The sequence below is a fragment of the Chelonoidis abingdonii genome, chromosome 1 (assembly GCF_003597395.2).
Source record: "Chelonoidis abingdonii isolate Lonesome George chromosome 1, CheloAbing_2.0, whole genome shotgun sequence".
Lineage (NCBI taxonomy): Eukaryota > Metazoa > Chordata > Testudines > Testudinidae > Chelonoidis > Chelonoidis abingdonii.
The window spans coordinates 16,187,444-16,207,998 of NC_133769.1; the positions used below are offsets into that span (position 1 = coordinate 16,187,444).

At 43.2% G+C, this 20,555-nt stretch overlaps 1 protein-coding gene across 2 annotated transcripts in view; it reads left to right on the top strand.

The window, feature by feature from the left end:
• Positions 1 to 16,895, top strand: part of OPTN (optineurin) — a 36,986-nt gene extending 20,091 nt beyond the window's left edge. For both annotated transcript variants that reach the window (XM_075064261.1, XM_032798322.2), the window contains exons 10-14: positions 2,771 to 2,864; positions 3,787 to 3,945; positions 4,719 to 4,849; positions 15,515 to 15,597; positions 15,913 to 16,895. In XM_075064261.1, the coding sequence (XP_074920362.1) occupies positions 2,771 to 2,864; positions 3,787 to 3,945; positions 4,719 to 4,849; positions 15,515 to 15,597; positions 15,913 to 16,037 (592 nt within the window). In that variant the 3' untranslated portion in view covers positions 16,038 to 16,895. The remainder of the gene's footprint in view (positions 1 to 2,770; positions 2,865 to 3,786; positions 3,946 to 4,718; positions 4,850 to 15,514; positions 15,598 to 15,912) is intronic.
• Positions 16,896 to 20,555: the final 3,660 nt, after the last annotated feature.

A 20,555-nucleotide genomic window follows, 5' to 3' on the forward strand; every position in this document is an offset into this window, starting at 1 on the left:
GCATGCACTCAACTTTATACAATCTGTTTTACAAAACTGGTTTATGTAAAATCAGAATAATCCTGTAGACGTACCCTTTATAATATGTCTAAGGAGTAACTGAATCTCAGATGTGTGCATATTCTTCCCCCCCCTCCCCTCCGTTAAATTGAACTTGTAGAGATTAATCTGAACTGGAACCTTGGATCCAGATAGCCTCAGTTTATCAAAGTTGACCTTTCAAACCTCTCTCTACAATAGGCCCAAAGTGGATCTTCACATCCAAAGATCCCCAACCTTTGTGAAAATCCCAGCTCTAACCTCTGACTTGTGCTGTTCTCTAGCTGTATACAGTTGTACTTTGCCGTCTCAGGGACATGTTGCTGATCTAAACAGATCCCTGCCTTCAAATATTGGGTACATTAACTTACTGTGTCCAGCCTGAGGACAGAAACACAAACTGGCTTCCCATGTTGGCTTTTTTCTTACAAAAGGTGAAGAGAGAGATACTTTGCCTAGCCTGTTACTGTATTTTACTAAGTTCTTCCTATGGAGCTGCATAGGAAGCCACAATGCATTTTTGAAAGACTGCACTTGGCTAGTTAGCCATATGCCGTCCCCAGAGTGTAGCATGGTGCCCATCTCCCAGTCAGCAGGAATTTCTGCAGGTTGGTAGTTTTGTCCAGCAGCCAGTTAGTAATTTCACTTGCCTGGACTGAGTTTAACTCCCCAGGTTGCTACACAATAGGCATTTTCTTCACTTGGCTTACAAAAGAAAATGGAAACTCAACTGAATTATTTTTTAAGGATAAATTTGAGGAACCTTCCTTCTGATGGTTACATCCAAATGATGGCTACATGTGACCAGCCATAAAACTGAACTACTCCAGTCTGACAGACATAGATGCAAATTTTAGGATAGGCTGTGAGGGGCCTTGAAAATCAAAACAAGCAGTTTATGCTTGCAGATACTGAGCAATGTCTACCAGGCATTTCAGTACCAAGGCAGATCGAGTGGATTATAATAGGCTCTTGTGAGCAGTTCCCTAATTTGTCACTTCTTTGGACTCAAGAGCCGCAATCAGTGATATGCAGGGCTTGAACACAGTTATGTTAAAGAAAGGCTTGGGAACTGAGCATTGCTCTGGTGAGAACAAGACAGTACCCTGGATACTGTCAAATGTTTGTAGACATGTTCACGTTGTTACTGGAAGCTCTCTGGTCATGAGCACAGTGCTCTAGAGCAGTAGTTTCCAACCTGGGGTCACAGACAAAGTGGGTCACAACCCCATTTTAATGGGCTCACCACGACTGGCATTAGACTTGCTGGGGCCTGGGGCTAAAGCCCAAACCCCATCACCCTGAGGCCAAAGCTGATGACTGAGGGCTTCAGACCTAAGTGGCAGGGCTCTGGTTACAGGGCCCCTGCCTGGGCTGAAGCCCTGGGCTTTGCCCCCTCCCAGCTTGGGCCAGCAGGACTCAGGCTTTGGCATTGTTCTCCCCTCCAGGGTAGCAGGGGCTTGGGCAGGCTCAGGCTTTGGTCCCTTCCTGGGGTCACGTAGTAATTTTTGTTGTCCAAAGGGGGTGCAATAAAGTTTGAGAACCCCTGCTCTAGAGGAAGCAACCCAAATGGCCCAGATGGCACCAGGAGAGTGGATGAAGTCTCATACACTCTAAGGTCAGAAGGGACCATCATGATCATCTAGTCTGACCTTCTGCACACTGCAGGCCACAAAACCTCACCCACCTACTCCTATAGTAGACCCCTAAACTCTGGCTGAGTTACTGAAGTCCTCAAATCATGGCTTAAAGACTTCCAGGTTATAGAGAATCCACCATTTACACTAGCTTAAACGTATAAGTGACCCAGGCCTCATGCTGCAGAGGAAGGCAAAAAAACAAGTTGCTCAGAAAGAGTGAGAGAAGAGGGCATGGGAAACACCAATGCCTCCAAACTCTGCTGGGGTCAGTGTTTTAGTAAGAAGCACCACAAATAATCATTACAAAACAATTAAAAGCTGTTAAGAAGCACTACTTCAAAAGCTTAGCTCAGTCCTTTTTATTTAATGAAGAGATGTTAAAGAGGTGACTGTTCCATGGTCTATAAGCACCTACCTGGATAGTATATGGCAATTTTAACAGAAAAAAGCATAATGAGATTGAATGGCTGGAAGCTGAAGATAGACAAAGTCTGACTGGAAATAAGGGACAAATTTTTAACAATGAGGGTAAGTCACCACTGGGGCAGTTTACCTGGGGACATGATGAATTCTCCTTCACTTGAAATCTTCAAGTCCAGACTATCTTTTCAAAATATATGCTGTATCTCTCACAGAAGCTATGGGCTTGGTGCTGAAATTATTGGGTGAGATTGTTTGGCCTGTACTCCAAGAGGCCCGATTTAAGTGATCAGAATGGTCCCTTCTGGGCTTGAAATCTGTGAAAAGACCAACACCAGAGACTTAGAGAGAGTGTATGGTGAGGGGTAGAAGGCTACATTTTATCATCAGACTGAAACTCCGTTTGTAAGTTGTTAGAGGTTTTAGTGGTTTTTTTGTTTTGTTTTTATTTTCCTGTAAAAGTAAAAAGTCAGACTGGGGAAAATTCTAATAGTTGATAGTCCTTCAGCTTTCTGGATTCTGGATCAGCATGTCTTAAACTCTGGGGATTTGCAAGTTTGACAGGGAGGAGTGATGAAAAATGCTAAAGTGGGAGCCAGTGGAACAATTTAACAAAATGGAAGATGATAGAAGGAGCTATTCAGATGTAATTTTTTTTCCCCTTTAAACAGGGCAAAATTTTCTGACTTGCAGCATACGTACAGCAAGCTTCTCCCTGAACTCAGTGATGCAATGAAAACCATTGAAGAACTAAAAAATAAAGAGGTAAACTGGTTATGAAGAGAAATTGCAATGAATTTTAGGGGAGAGAAATGAATGTGGGTTGTAACAATATTGTGGCCAACGACTTCATGAGTTTTCAGCTTTACCATACACAATAGCCACATAGATTCCATGGTCGTTAGTAAGGACAGACCTTGACATCTGCTGCTCCAAAAACATAAACGCCACCTCAGCTAAAGATGAACACATCTCTACTGTGTTAGTGCTGATCATAGAATATCAGGGTTGGAAGGGACCTTAGGAGGTCATCTAGTCCAACCTCCTGCTCAAAGCAAGGCCAATCCACAGACACATTTTTACCCCAGTTCCCTAAATGGCCCCCTCAAGGACTGAGCTCTCAAACCTGGGTTTAGCAGACCAATGCTCAAACCACTGAGCTATCGCTCTGATATCCTCTGTAGGCTGCAAGCTATGGCAATGGGACACAATTGCATACATTTCAGCAATTCTTAGTCTATCCCAACTCAAGAGCCAGAAGTTAAGCATCTAAATGTTAGTGTAAACTTAAGAAAGTAAGGTCTTTGGAGCAGGGATCATCTTTTTAGTTGTTGTTTTACAGTGCCTCGCACAGTCAGGTCCCAATATATGACTGGGGCTCCTGGAATACATATAATAAAGTACAATACATGTTGCAGTAGCTGGAAGAATAGGGTTAATTAAGCCTTAGCTTTGAACTTGGTTGCTTTTCCCAGTACTTTTAACAGAGACCTTACTCTTCACTTAAAAAAAAAAAAAAAAAAAAAAAAGGAAGATCTCCTGCATAGACTGCATAAAGAGATTCCTTTTGGGCTTGACACAATGGGAACTGTATATCTGGAAGCCGGAAGTAGCCTTGAGCTGACTGATTTTTGGGGGGCGGGAGCGGGGAGGAGATCAGGCCATTTAAATGAATTCTTCCTTGCAGTTGGCGAGAGTGGATAAGGCGGTGGTAGAGGACCTGAATAAAAAGCTAGAGCTGTTGGAGAGAGCTTTGGCTACAAAACAGCTACAGATGGATGAAATGAAGCAGACCATTGCTAAGCAGGAGGAAGACCTTGAAACCATGGCTGTCCTCCGAGCTCAGGTACGGGGTACCCTTCAGAAAAGTCAGGGAGGCTTGAATAGTTCTCCTTCCCACTGTTCAGAAATTAGAAGAAACACCCTAATGGCTTGAGCAATTGCTCTGAATAATTTAAAACAGACTTAAAAGAGTCCAGATATATAATTATCTTTTTGAGGTTCCCCTATGGATCCTTGTAGATTCTATACTTCTATGAATTCCCAGCAACCATTGACCTTAATGGATGGGATTTCTGGGAACTAAATGAGTCTGGAACATGACACAATTTTGCACCACCAATAAAAATTTGGTAGCTGATATAGAACAAAAATATTCTATTTTCAATTGCCTCCCTTAATGTTAGAGTGCTGGATTTAGTCAAATTAAATGAGGTCATGGATGTAAAGTGAATAGGAAGAAGGCTGGTCTTGAACTGGAACTCTGGAGTTCTGGGACCAATTTCTGGCTCTCCTAGAGATTTTCTGTTTGAGTTTGGACAAGTCACCTGGTCACTGTCTTTGCATCAGTCCTGCTTGTAAAATGGAGATGATAATGCCTGATTCCTCCCAGCCTCTCTTTGCTGTTAGCTATTGGGTCTTGGACTATGTCTTCCCGTGTCTATGTGCAGCTTCTAGCACAATGCAGGCACTGATTTTGGTTGGGGCTTATAGGAGTTATTGCAATACAAATAACATACTGGTTGGCAGTGTTGGCAAATGGGATTAATTTGTACACTGATAGAGTTAGATCTGATCTAAATAGTAAATGCTGAACATGATTTTATTTTTTCTGACCAGATGGAGGTTTATTGTTCTGACTTCCATGCTGAGAGAGAAGCAAGAGAGAAGATACATGAGGAAAAAGAACAGTTGGCTGTACAGCTGACATACCTACTACAAGAGAAACATACTCTTGAAAATCTTAGCAGGTGAGAAACTGATTAAGGGAAATTCCAAATATGCTTCTGACCCAGTTGTCTGGATCGTCTTATTGTCTCTTATGTTGGAGAACTGGCTAGGGGCTCGTTAAAATCAACATTGGCTTTAATGAGTGTTTGAAGCCACAACACACCTGTGCTTATCAATAAAGGTTAAAAAAAAAAAAGCTCTAGGAGCCCGAGACTTGGCTCTATAGTGAACTAGCTGATTTAAGCAAGAAATTAGCCAGATGACAGAACAGTGAGTGTGCGTGTGAGATTGATCCAAAGAGCTCAAAGCACCAAAATTAATTAAGCCATATGACCCCCCCTGTGAATTATGAAAGTATTCTACTTACTTGAGAGATGCGGTTAAACTCAGTGGGTGAAAACCTGGCCCCATTGATTTCAGTGGGGCCAGAATTTCACCTAAGGACTCTCTATAAATTGGCTTCATCTGAAACCCCATTTATTCAAATTTTTCAGGTCTCTTCTAAAAACTAAGTCAATAGATATAAACAGAAAGGTCTTCACCGAGTTACATAAGAACAGCCATATTGGGTCAGACCAAACGTCCATCCAGTACAGTATTCTGTCCTCCGACAGTGGCCACTGCCTCAGAGGGAAAGAATAGGCAATCATCAAGTGATCCATTGCCTGTAGACTCCTGTTCTTCCTCTTAGGTTAACTTCTCTAAGAGGAGAAAGCCAAATTGATATCTAAGCTTTTATTTTATGATGGTAATAATTATTTGTACTTGCATCATAAGATTGAAATTTGGCCCAGACGCAGGAATAAAAAATTTGGATAAGTAAGCCCAATATAAGTTAAATTCCCCCTGTGCTTTCATTTGAATAGTTTTTTCTTTCATTTCTGTCCTAAACTATAATACTGGTTATTCTGTGATTACTGGTACTGTGCTGCTCCCAAGAGACAGGTGCAGATCAGCCAGGGGTGGAGTGATATCTGGATGTGTATATAGTCTATGAAGTATAGTTTTTAAATACACCAGAATAGAGGCTCAAACTAAATATACCCCAAATTAAAAAAAACAACAAAAAAAACCAGGACCAAAAAAATGCCACTATGGCTAAAAAAGCAGAGTGAAAGAGGTGGTTAGAGGCAAAAAGGCATCCTTTAAAAATTGGAAGTTGGATCCTACTGAAGAAATTAGGAAGGAGCATCAACTCTGGCAAGTAGAGTATAAAAGTATAATTAGGCAAGCCAAAAAGAAGTTTGAAGAGCAACTGGCAAAAGACAAAAAAATAGTACGCTGTTAGTTTTTAGAAGTACATCAGAAGCAGGAAGCCTGCCAAACAATCAGTGGGGCCACTGGACAATAGAGGTGCTAGAGGAAGACAGGGCCATTGCAGAAAGCTAAATACATTCTTTGCATCTGCCTTCGCTGCAGGGAATGTGAGGGAGATTCCCACACCTGAGCTATTCTTTTTAGGCCACAAATCTGAGGAACTGTCCTAGGTTGAGGTGTTGATAGAGGAAGTTTTTGAAACAAATTGATAAGTTAAAAAGTAATAAGTCACCAGGACCAGATGGTGTTCACTCAAGAGTTCTGAAGGAACTCAAATGTGAAATTGCAAAACTACTAACTGCAGTATGTAATCTATCACTTAAATCAGCTTCTGTACCAGATGCCTGGAGGATAGCTAATGTAATGCTGATCATTAAAAAGGCTCCAAAGGGGATCCTGGCAATTACAGACTGGTAAGCCGAACTTCAGTGCCAGGCAAATTGTTCTTTACTGTACTTTCAGTCAGAATGATGACACATAAATGAACACTATTTGTTGGGGGAAAAGTCAACATGGCATTTGTAAAGGGAAATTATGCCTCACTAATCTACTAAAACTCTTTGAGGGGATCAACAAATGTGGACAAGGGTGATCCAGTGACTGTAGAGTGCCCCTCATGGGATAAGCAGAAAGGTTCCCTCGTGGGACAGTAACTAATTAAGTGATAGGAAGCAAAGACTAGCAGGAAATGGTCAGTTTTCAGAATAGAGAGAGGTAAATAGTGGTGTCCCCCAAGGATCTGTACTGGGACCATGTAATTCGGTTGCACTCACTTCTTATGAGCACCCCCTGGCCAAGTGCGTGTGCCTGGACACTCACTCTCTACCTGTTTGTGGTGAGCCTTGGATGACTCAGCCCTCTGGCCAAGTCGTACACTGTCTGTGAGATAAAAGCAAAGCAAACCCCTGTCAGAGTACAAGTCCAGCTCTGTAATGTGCGTGTCTGTCCCTGCTCTGAAATCAAGCAGTGCCCCAAAGCTGCTTCCCTGGAGGCAATGTCTTCGCCCTCCTCGGGCCTTTCCAGCCATAACTCTCCAGCTGGGCCGCTGTAGTTCAGTTCCCCCCTTTGGGGGTGCCTCAATGTCCAGGCTACTTCCGCCCCCCCTCCCCGGTGGCTTCGAGGAGGTTGCGGGGGGACCCAGGCCCACCCACTACTGCAGGTTCCAGCCCAGGGACCCTGTAGATAGCAGCTGTCTGCTGTGTCCCTTTATCTAAGTTATGCTGCTGCTCTAATTCCCAGGGCCACTTCCCTGTGGCCCTGTGTTGTCTTCACCCTTACCTCAGGGCCTTGTCCTGATGGTGTTCTCGCAACCAGCTCAGGCCTCCTTCTTGGTCTCCCCGGCTTCTGGCAGCACTCTCTCGTCCGAGGTCCTGCCAGCCCACACACCATCCATGCTTGTCCAGGTCCAAGAAGGAAGGATAGCTCAGTGGTTTGAGCATTGGCCTGCTAAACCCAGGGTTCTGAGCTCAATCCTTGAGGAGGCCATTTAGGGATCTGGGGCAAAAATCTGTCTGGGGATTGGCCCTGCTTTGAGCAGGGGGTTGGACTAGATGACCTCCTGAGGTCCCTTCCAACCCTGATATCCCGTGACAAGGAGCTGAACTCACTCTTGCTCTGCAGCTCTTCTTGTACTGACCTGTTGGATCCGGATTGGCTGCTTCTCACACAGCCACCTTAGGCAGCTTGGAGGACCTCTCTATTGCCCTTCGCTGGGGCAGGCGGTAGCAGGGGGCCTCAGGGCATAGTCCACCCCCTCACACACCTCCCCTTTCAGACAAGATTGAAGTGGTGCTCTTGCAGGTAATGTCTCTGCTTACCCAGCCTTTTGCCCTAGTTTCATAGGGTATTTACTCTCTCCAACCTTTCTGTCTGAAGAGTTCCTTTGCCTGTACCCCCATTTGTCATGGTTCTCCCTTCCTGGCCTCTCTTATCCAGGGAGCTTTAGTAGTCCTTGCCCTGGTTTTTCAGGGTTTCCCTGCTTGGCCTCTCTGCCTGGAGAGATTTGGCAGTCTCTCACCCAGTGGATCAGGGTCTTCTCCCTCAGTCCTTTCTACCTCTAGAGCTATTTACTTTCTGCCCTGGTTGCTCAAGGTCTTCTCTCCCAGGCCTGTCTACCTGGAGAGCTTTTATAATCTCTGTCCCTTTTGGTCAGGGTTCCCTCCCAGGCCTCTCTGTGAGGAGAGGTTTTCCAGATTAGGCTCCTTCCTTAAGTGGCTCTGTGACACACCTGTCAATTATGCCCTGCTTCTTCAGGGTACTTCTCTCCCAGGCCTTTCTACCTGGAGAGCTAGTAATGGTAATCTCTGCCCTCGTGCCTCGGTTTCTCTCCTAGGCCTCTCCACCTGGAGAGCTTTTAACAATTCCTTGCCCCAGTTAGTCAAGGTTCCTGTCAGACCTGTTTGTCTGGAGAGGTTTTCATAGCTCAGGCTCCCTGGGAGCTCCTTTTATTCGGTGCCAGCCTATCTCAAAGGTGGGCTCGACCAAAGTTACTCATTAGGCATATTCTTTAGCCAAGGGGGAACTTCTTGCTTAACTGACACTAGGAAGTTAACCAGGTCCTTGGCAATACCCCTGTCTTCCTCAGATAAATATGAAGTGACCGCAGCCTGGGGTCCCTCTTTTTGTAGGTACCCCATACAGTGAATATAACCTTTCATATTCAGTGGCATGTCGTAATCTGTCACGTGCAGGGCGTTCAAATCTTCAAAGCCTTTTATCGACTCTAGGGTGGTTACCAGGGCTGGGTTTTCCCCTGAAATAAACTCCCTTACTGTGGCCTCCTGATCAGGAGAAGAGTCCTTCCGAATGCATCTGCTTGTACATGCTTCAGAGTTAAGGATCTCTCCATTCAGGTTCAGGTTTCCAAAGACCAGGGACTGTACTGTTTTGCCAACTGCTTTCAGTACCTGGCTTAGCAACACCCACTTTGTTCTTTCCGTACCCACACTATTGTATGAATAACATCCAGCATGTTAAGACCACTTTTACCTTCCTTTTTCCTCTGGGAAGTGCTTCTCTTTTTAGCAGAGATCTGCTTGTGGCCTTGCTCTGTCACCACTTCAAGATTCTGGGGGTTTATAGCCAGAGTCAGGCAGCGGTCCTGCCTCAGTTCCTGCGACACGTTAGGTACATTTCCCCATGTTCTCTTCCCTCATGACAGAGACTGGGTCTTGCCTTCAGCAAAAGGGCTATTCAAACCCCATGACTGTTTTCCCATTTCTGTCCTGTGGGCCTCAATCCTGCTTCTTTGTCTAGCCCAGCTTTGCTAATTATGGGGAGGCCTGGGTCTATGATAGTATGAATACTGCCTTCCTGAGTTAGTTTTTCTCAGGGAAGTACCTTCTTATGTGACCCATTTTCCTCGTAATGGAAACCAATTGTCCCTGGGGCAGCCTTCCAAGCCCTAAACTGAGTCCTGATGATCCTCTGTTCCACCTTCACTACAGCCTGAGCCTCAGCCATTTGTGGCTGGGTGTCTTGGTCAGCCTGGCCTTCACTGGTCTCGATGGCTCTCATGGCAAGTGGTCTTGTTTTACAAGCCATGGTTATATCAGGATAAACACATCTCACCTTCCCCACTTGTCCATAGTACCTGCAGCTCCATGGTGGGGTCTTCCCACTCTTTCCTTTGCGGCCTCTGCGGTGGCTGAGCCTGGCTGTCATGGCTGCCAAGCTGTCTGCTGCACCTGAGACTGGTGGTCCTGGAGTTGCTGCTATTAAAGTCCCTCCAGGGTTTTGCCATGCTGCTGCTGGGCAGCTTGCTGGGACTTTGTAGCTCCTGCCATCTGCCGCTGCTGGCTGAGGGCTCTTATCTGCACTTCCATGATCCCGTTGTGTGCAGGGGCTGGTCTGAATAAATCAGTGTAACAGGGCTGCACTCACCTCTCACAAAAATCCCCTTACCAAGTATGTGTGCCTGCACACACTCTCTACCTGTTTTTGGTGGGCCTTTGCTGACTCAGCCCTCTATCCAAGTCATATACAGTCCATCTGTGAGATAAAAGCAAAGCAAATCCCTTTTGGAGTCCAAGTCCAACCGGGGTTTCTCAGAGTGCCCTCTGTAAAGTCTCTCAGTTCATCCTCACTCCAGAATAGAACGGCGGCCCAGGGCTCCTTCCCAGGAGACAATGTCTACACGCACACACCCCCACCCACACCCCCAGGGCCTTTCCAGCCACAACTTTCCAACTGGGCCACTGTAGTTCAGTTCCCCCCTTTGGGGGTGCCTCAATGTCCAGGCCACTCTCACCTTGGGGCTTATGGGGACCTGGGGAGGACCCGGGCCCACCCACTACTCTGGGTCCCAGCCCAGGGACTCTGTAGATAGCAGCTGTCTGCTGTGTCCCTTTATCTAAGTGACTCTGCTGCTCTGATTCCCTGGGCCACTTCCTCACAGCCCTGTGCCATCTTCACCCTTACTTCAGAGTCTTGTCCTGATGGAGTCCCCGCAACCAGCTCAGGACTCCTTCTCACTCTCCCTGGCTTTTGACACCACTATCTCATCCGAGGTTCTGCAGCTCCCTCAACCAGCCACACACCATCCATGCTTCTCCAGTTCTAGCAAGGAACTGAACTCGCTTTTCCCCTGCAGCTTTCTTATATTGACGTGCTGGGCCCTGATTGGCTGCTCCCCGCACAGTCACTCTAGGCAGCTTGGAGGCAGAGTGTGGCAGGGCCACAAGGCCTCCAGCAGAGAGCCTCAGGGCCTAGTCCACCCCGTCACAGACCAGTACTGTCAACATTCACAAATGATCTGGGAAAAGGTGTGAACAGTGAGGTGACAAAGTTTGCAGACGATACAAAATTACTCAAGATGGTTAAGTCCAAAGCAGACTGCAAAGAGTTACAAAGGGATCTCACAAAACTGGTGACTAGGCAACAAAATGGCAAGTGAAATTCAATGTTGATCAATGCAAAGTAATGTAGATTAGCAAACATAATCCCAACTATACATACAAAATGATGGGATCTAAATTAGCTGTTACCACTCAAGAAAGAGATGTTGGAGTCATTGTGGCTAGCTCTCTGAAAATATCTATTCAATGTGCAGCAGCAGTCAAAAAAGCTAACTGAATGTTAGTAACCACTAGGAAAAGTATAGATGAGAAGACAGTAAAATGATAATGCCGCTAAATAAATCCATGCTACTCCCACACCTTGAAGGCTCTGTGCAGTTCTGGTTGCTCCATCTCAAAAAAGATACAGTAAAATTGGGAAAAGTACAGAGAAGGGTCATAAAAATGATTAGGGGTATGGAACAGCTTCCTTATAAGAAGAGATTTAAAAGACTAGGACTGTTCAGCTTGGAAAAGAGATGTCTAAGGGGGGGATATGATAGAAGTCTATAAAACCGTGAATGGTGTGGAGAAAATGAATACAGAAGTATTATTTACCCTTTCACGTTGCACAAGAACCAGGGGTCACCTGATGAAATAAATAGGCAGGTTTAAACAAAAGGAAGTACTTCTTCATACACTATCAACCTATGGAATTCGTTGCTAGGGGACGTTGTCAAGGCCACACTATAATAGGATTCAAAAAAGAATTAGAGAAATTAATAGAGGATGGGTCATCAATGGCTATTAGCCAAGATGGTCAGAGAGACAACCCCATGCTCTGGATGTCCCTAAATCTGTGACTGCCAGAATCTGGGAGTGGATGATGGGATGGATCGCTCGATAAATTGCCCCATTCTGTTCATTTCCTTCTGAGGTATCTGGCATTAGCCTCCGTCAGAAGACCGGATATTGGGCTAGATGAACCATTGATCTGACCCATTGTGGCCATTCTTATGTTCTTATGCATGAGATCTTTGGGATTCCAGTTTTTATTCAAATCTAACAATAAAAAAATGTAAAACATTGTTATTGATAAGTAGGGCTGTCAAGTAATCGGAGGTAACTCATGCAATTAACAAAAAAATTAATCACGATTTTAAAAAATCACAATTGCACCTTTTAGCAAAAGATACCAATTGAAATGTATTAAATATTTTTGGATATTTTTCTACATTTTTATATATATTGTATTCTGTGTTGTAATTGAAATCAAAGTGTATATTATTTTTATTACAAATATTTCCACTGTAAAAATGATAAAAGAAATAGTATTTTTCAGTTCACCTCATACAAGTACTGTAGTGCAATCTCTTTGTCCTCAAATTGCAACTTACAAATGTAGGTTGGTTTGGTTTTTTGGCTATGTAACTGCACTCTAAAACAAAACAATTAAAACTTCACAGAGCCTACAAGTCCACTCAGTCCTACTTCTTGTTCAACCAATCGCTAAGACAAACAAGTTTGTTTATATTTACAGGGGATAATGCAGCACTCTTCTTATTTACAATGTCACCAGAAAGTGAGAACAGGCATTTGCATGACACTTTTGTAGCTGGCATTGCAAGTTATTTACGTGCCAGATATGCCAAACATTCATATGCCTCTTCATGCTTCAGCCACCGTTCCAGAGCACATGCTTCCATGTCGATGACGCTCGTTAAAAACATGTGTTAATTAAATTTGTCACTGAACTCCTTGGGGTAGAATTTTATGTCCCCTGCTCTGTTTTACCCACCTTCTGCCATATATTTCATGTTGTAACATTCTTGGATGATGACCCAGCACATGTTGTTCATTTTAAGAATACTTCCAATGCAGATTTCACAAAACATAAAGAAGGTACCAATGTGAGATTTCTAAAGATAGCTACAGCACTTGACCCAAAGTTTAAGAATTTGAAGTGCCTCCAAAATCTGAGCAGGACAAGGTGTGGAGCATGCTTTCAGAAGTCTTAAAAGAGCAACACTCCGATGCAGAAACAACAGAACCCGAACCACTGAAAAAGAAAATCAACCTTCTGCTGGTGGCATCTGACTCAGATAATGAAACTGAACATGTGTCGGGCCACACTGCTTTGGATGGGTATCGAGCAGAACCTGTCACCAGCATGGACGCATGTCCCCTGGAATGGTGGTTGAAGCATGAAGGGACATACGAATCTTTAGTGCATCTGGCAAGTAAATATTTTGTGATGCTGGCTACAACAGTGCCATGAGAACACTTGTTTTCACTTTCAGGTGACATGACAAACAAGAAGCATTATCTCCTGCAAATGTAAACAAACTTGTTTGTCTGAGCGATGGACTGAACAAGAAGTAGGACTGTGTGGACTTACAAGCTCTACAATTTTACATTGTTTTATTTTTGAATGCAGTGTTTTTTACATAATTCTACATTTATATGTTCAACTTTCATTATAAAAAGATTGCACTACAGTACTTGTATCAGGTGAATTGAAAAATACTATTTCTTTTGTTTTTTACAGGGCAAATACTTGTAATAAGAATATAAAGCGAGCACTTACACTTTGTATTCTGTGATGTAATTGAAATCTGTATATTTGAAAATGTAGAAAATATCCAGAAATATTTAAATAAATGGTATTATATCATTTAACAGTGCAATTAATCGCGATCAATTTTTTAATCGCTTGATAGCCCTGTTGATAAGTTATACATGCATTTGACAGTATCTGTGTGTTGGCAATGCAATCAAAGAGAGATGAAAATTTGAAACCAAAATCTCTCTGCAAACATTTCATATAATTGTACTCTGCTGTGTTCAGAACACTGAAGACAAATAGACATAAGAATGTTTAGACATTAAGGCCAGAAGGAACCATCATCATCTAGTCTGACCTCCCGTACATCACAGGACATAGAACCTCACCCCCACGCCCTACTTCAGTAGTTCAGCCAGAGACTACAGGCCTATTTCAGAAGTCCTCAAATCTTGATTTAAAGACTTCAAGTTACAGAGAATCCACCATTTACTCTAGTTCAAACCAGCAAGTGACCTGTGACCAACACTACAGAGGAAGGCAAAAAACCCCAGACTTTCTGCCTATCCGACCTTGGGGGAATTCCTTCCTGACCCTAAATATGGCAGTCATTTAGACACTGTGCATATGCGCATATGATGGGCAAGCTCCACCATCCAGACACCTAGGAAAGAATTATCTGTAGTAACTCAGAGCCCTCCCCATGTGGTGTCTCATCTCTGGCTGTTGGAGATATTTGCTAATAGCAGTTGTGGATTGGTCATATGGCATTGTAAGCAATCTCATCATACCAGCCCTTCCATAAACTTATCAAGCCAAGTCTCTTTGCCCCCACTGTTCCCCTTAGAAGGCTGTTCCAGAACTTCACTCCTCTGAGAGACAGAAACCTTTGCCTAGTATCACGCCTAAACTTATTGCTGGCCAATTTATATCCATTTGTTCTTGTGCCTAGATTGGACTTTAACTTAAGCAACTCCTCTCCCTCCCTGGTGTTTATCCCTCATATGTATTTAGAGAGCAGTCGTATCTCATTTCATCCTTTGGTTAGGCTAAGCAAGCCAAGGTCCATAAGTCTTCTCTCATAAGATTCCTCTGGTCATGCTAGTAGCCCTTCTGCACCTGTTCCAGTTTGAATTCATCTTTCTTCAACATGAGAGACCAGAATTTTACATAGTATTTCAGATGAGGTATCACCAGTGCCAAGTCCAATGTTACTAATGCTTCCCTATCACTACTGGAAATACCTCACCTGAGGCATCCTAGGATTGCATGAGCCTTTTTCATGGCCACATCACATTGGTGGCTCGTAGTCATGCTGTGATAGACCTTGGTGCATTGGTTGTTTTTCTCCTCTGTTGTTTACAATTTATAAGTCCCCAATTTGTAGCAAGAATGCGGGTTAGTCCCTAAGTGAATGACCTTGCACTTTTCACTGTTGCATTTCACCCTATTTCTATTACTCCTGTTTTCAAAGTCATCCAAATCTCCTTATATGATGATCTGGTCCTCTCCCTATTGACACTATCTCCCAGCTTTGTTCCCCTGCAGACTTTACTAGTACACTTTTTTTGTGCCAGGCCATTAATTAAAATATAAAATAAGATTTGTCCCAAGACAAATCCTTCACTGGTAACCTCCCTCCAGCCTGGCAGTTCATCTTTCAGCATAACCGATTGTAGTCTCCCCATTTCCTTACCCACCTTTCAGTTCACATATTAATCCCCATCTTCTCCAAGACATGTAGCCCAAAATATTTTCCTGTATAACTTTATCTTTTAACACTTAAAATTGTGCATTAAATGATTTGAGGCCTTAGAATGTTACAAAGGACAGAGTTCTCAGCACTCGTCCCAGGCCAGAAGCTTGTGTGTTGATGCCATACTACTTTAAAATTCTTCCCTTCAGCAGTTCATATCAAACAATCCTTCTGCTTTCCCTGTTGTTTGAAGTTAGACTAGATTTCTCTTCCTACCAGGCTTTGTGTGTGTGCTTGAAAATAAGCACCCTCTTAACTTCTTTAACCTCTGCAGAAGCTCCTTGGTGGAAATGCAGAGTCGTCACGGAGCCAGAGCATCAGTGGATCAAGATCATTCACCTCATCTTGTACAAAGAGGTAAATTAATAGATGATGATTGTTATGAGATCAAATCCTGGGCCTGGGCCTGGCCCTTCTGTCCCCAGTATAAGCCAGCTTCGCATTGCTGCCAGGCCAGTCAAGTGGGACAATACTGAGCACTCTCAGGACTGCTCCGTCTTAGCCCAGCAGCCTGCAGGGCCTTTTTGTAACTGAAGATAGGCCAGCAATTGCAACTCCCTAGCTACAGTCCACAGGACTATCAATCTGGCATCTTTTGCCAGCACTAAATTCACATTTTCACAAAAGAGTGACAATCTAGTTTAACATAGTTTTAATTCTCTTTCTCTGCAGGAAGTGATCCTCAGGACTGGCGGGAGCAGCAGAGGAATATTCCAGTACATTCCTGTCCCAAATGTGGAGAAATTCTACCTGACATGGACACGCTTCAGATCCATGTTATGGACTGTATCATCTGAATGCTGATCTCCAACTCTTCATAAATGGAAATTTTCAACTGCCAAGCAAATGCATTCTTGCCCTCTAGAATAGGCGCTGATCCTACTCCCTGTGAAGTTTTACAGGGTTATTTTCCACTGATTTCATTGACAACAGGGCAATACCACTTTTTCTTTAGCATTTCCATTTGCTTTAGGGAAGAGAGAATTTTCATTTTGTAAAATGAGTTGCTGATTTACGGAACTCCACATATGTCTGCTGCAGTGGAATCTTTAATCATCCTCTAACAACAAGCTCTACTTCTCATAGTTTATGATCACTCAGCAGAGAATCATTCTCTGCTATCTGACTGAATTCAGTCAAAGGGGAAAAGATAGATACACTTGATCAGTTTATATATGAGAGATGAAGTAGGGGGTACAGGGTTAATCAGGAAGCTAACTCATGTTTGAGAAGCTTATAATAAAATGGAATAGTTTTGTATTCATTACACACTTGAAAAGAATCCTGCTCTTGCGCTGAATAGCAGTTTTATTGAATTCCCTGCAACCAGGCTAATCTGATGTTAAATTCTTGATAACTGTAGTTTGTGTACTCTCTGCTTTAACCAGATGTGGGCAAAGTGTAAGATTAAACTGGTTGGGTCTGAAATATGTAGCTGCTGCTATATTAAAGTCATTTGGTTTTATAGAACAATATACAATTTAAAGAAGCTGTCTTTACTCCTCTCAATTGTAATAAATTCACCTGAACTTGTACAGTAGATCTCAAAATATTTTGCTGGAAACAGGTATGGTAGATGTAACTTAATCATTTAGGAGAGTTAATTGAGTTTCATGTTTACGAGACAAAAATAAATCTGTTGCAAAACACAAGAACCGACTTTGCAACTTGTGCATATTTTAGATCGGGGTCGGTAGCCTTTCAGAAGTGGTGTGTTGAGTCTTAATTTATTCACTCTAATTTAAGGTTTTGTGTGCCAGTAATACATTTTAAAGTGTTTAGAAGGTCTCTTTCTATAAGTCTATAATATATAACTAAACTATTGTATGTAAAGTAAATAAGGTTTTTAAAATGTTTAAGAAGCTTCATTTAAAATTTAAATTAAAAAGCAGAGCCCCTCCGGACTGGTGGCCAGGACCCAGTGTGAGTCCCACTGAAAATCAGCTCATGTGCCGCCTTCGGCACTCGTGCCATAGGTTGCCTACCCGTTTTAGATCGTCATTATATTCTGGATTGGCTTTTCGTCCATATGTATTTCCAGTAGGAAACTGTGTTGGGCTGGGTCTTTTGATGCTTTCAGAGATGCGTGCATGTGTTCTTAATTTTTAGATTTGATATTATATAAGCAATCACCATCTTCCTCGGGATTGTGGTAGGATTCCAGCTCAGCTCCTCAGTCGGCTGCTTTTGTTGAATTACCATTGAAATCTAGAATGCAAAATCTACTGTGACAGCAAAAAAAAGAAAGGGGAAAAAAAGCAGCAGGATCATACATCAAATAATGTGAAGGACTACTGGAATGAGGATTGTAATCGGGGGGGAAAAAATGGAAATTATATTGAGCTTGATCTTGTACTCATTATTCAGATGAAAGTCCCATTGACTTCAAATGGGATTTCTCCCCAAGTAAGAACTGCAGGATTAGAGCCCTGTCGGGACAGCTGATCGAATTATTAAATCTATTGCTATAAACTACCAATCCCCGAACTTGGACCATATTTGGTAAATGAGCACCAATGATAAACATGCATGCAATGCAAAAGGAATGTAATTTGTATGCAAACAGTTGATATCCCGTAGTTTTGAATTTTGGGTGTGAAGAATTGGCAGAGATGGGAGGCCAAAAGATTCTTGCGGAATCGATGCAGGTACATGGAAGAACTTTGAACACCCACAAGGAGGTCCGCCACACCCCATCCTCTTGCTATTTATGTAAAGGAGGTGTTAATTTATTGCTTGCATTCAGCCACTATGAATGACAGATCTCTAGCCCCTATTGGAATGGCTCTGGCTTGGTTCATTACATTGTGTGTAGAGTTCTGTGTGGATACAACATTTGCATCCACATCTGATCCACAAACATGGTCCACAGATATAAAGCAGAGATCTGCAGATTTGCAGGGCTCTATTGTGTGAATGTTCCAGATATATGTTGCTTGAAATTGGTGGGTTGCACAAAATCATACTTCCAGCTCCAGCCATCAGTAAGACAGGACACTAATGACCTCTCACAGTGATAGCTCAATTAAATCCATGCTACAAAATGCAAGTATCATTGATGGCTAATGGGGGCACTGTGGTTTGCCCTTATTTTTGAGGTTGACCATTAGGTAATAACCATAAATGTTCCAGTCCATTACTGCTCACATTAGTATTGTTCAGTAGTATTGTTAGCTGCTGTCATTAGAAAGACTGACTTCACAGGTGCTGAACTTCTGTTGCAGTCGGTGGAAGCTGTGAATACTTGGACCTATGAAAAATCAAGCACACAGGAACATGTACTGCAGTAGGATGACATGCCATCTGGTAGAGAAGGCAGTACTTCTACACCAATGTGAGGAACAATGTGCAAGCAAAGCATATTTTTTTTATAACTGATACTTTGCACTTGGTGTACGTTTTCATCAAAGGATCCTCAGGATACTTTACCAACACTGAGGCCAAGTCTACACTACAAAGTTTTTCTGACGCAAGTTACATCGGCATACAGGTGCCACAGTTAGTATATTGCTTGTCATATGCATACTTGGCTCCTGTCGGCGCAGCACTTATTCACCAGAAGTGCATGTGTCAATGCACAGTGTGGTGCACCATGGGTTGGTATCCCATTGTGCAACCCCCCACCAGCGTGCTGTCTTTTGGGTAGTTTTGTCAATGCATGGCGTGGTGGGGCAGAAATGACTTGTGCAGTGGTGACTGGAAGCAAGGGGTCTCATAATGTTCTTCATCTCGTAATATTATCTCTATCCCATAATTTTCATGCCTATTTTCAATTTCCCACAAATCCATGTGGGACTTGTCACTGTCTTCAGTCTCAGGAGTATGGAGACTGCATAGCTCAGCATTATTGTCATAAGTGTTGCAAGCATAGGACACATTGTCCTCCAGTATTCACAGAGCCTTAACAGGAATCATAGGGAACATAACGATTTCCTAGTGGTCAGTTTGCTGTGGGACACAGAACCAATTCAAGGTTGTAGGTGACATGCCCAGAGCAGCTGCAAATGGTGAAGTGCCACTTCTAGGCCCAAGAAATGAGCACTGACTGATGGGATCATATTGTAATGCATATTCTCAGATGTGTGCTAAGCTCCCTCAGCCAGCCCACACACCATCCATGCTTCTCCAGTTCCAAGAAGGAGGGATAGCTCAGTGGTTTGAGCATTAGCATGCATATGACAAGCATGCTAAACTTAGGGTTGGGAGTTCAATCCTGGAGGGGGCCATTTAGGGAACTGGGTTAAAAATCTGTCTGGGAATTGGTCCCCCTTTGAACAGGGGGTTGGACTAGATGATCTCCTGAGGTCCCTTCCAACCTTGAGATTCTATGAATTACTTTGTGTCTGTTTTGCAAATGAGGAAACCCAGGCACTAAGCAATTTAAGTAATGCTTCCAGATGCATTCAGAAGTCATTACTAGAACACAGGACACCTGGCTCTCAATCCCTTTGTTTGGTAGCCAAAGATGTTACTTCACTCATATTTCCTCCATAAATTCAGGTCATTCTATTGTTGACCAAAATGTCTCTGAAGGATCATCATAAGCTTGGCCATAACCTTCTCCAAGAATTCCTAGTGCCTTTGGCAGATGCAGATTCTGATAACTTTTGAATTAGTTCTCTGTGACAGTGGGACTTATGGTCTTCCTTCCTTGAACCCAATTTTATTGTGGTAGCCCTGCAGTTGTTAGAGATTCTGCATTGATAGCAATTTGTTTGAAGTACTGTCATTCAGCCTTCTTCTGATAGAATCTTAATGGAGCTGATTTAATAAAAGGAGCATTAATCATATCTGGAACACAGAAAATCAGTGCAAAAGGCCATTGTGAGAATTACCTATTCAACGATCAACCCAATGATGACAATTTTTAAGTGGTTTGAGTTAAGTGGGGAGCTCGCTGTGGAGTGCTTCTGCAACGGCCATGTCTACACAGCAGCAGCATAACTACGGGGCTGTAGCTGTGCTGCTGTAGCACGATAGTGTAGATGCTTCCTAGATTGATGGAAAGGGTTTTTCCATCAAGGTAGCTGATCTACCTTTCCAAGAGGTGGAAGCTAGGCTGGTAGGTACCTAGCTATGTGTTCATTGGCAATTAGGTCAGCTTAACTATGTTGCAAACAAACAGTCCAACAACCAACTCAGAGATGGACAAATTGTACCACGCACCAAGTCCTGTTACCTTCAAGTAGAGTGTGCAGCTATGCCCTCTGTTAACTGTGTCTGTTTGCTGCTCTTCTCTGAAACAGTTACCCCAAGTTTCTATATTTGAATTACTCCCTGCTTGAGCTAGTTTAGCTAGAGTGACAGGCTAAATT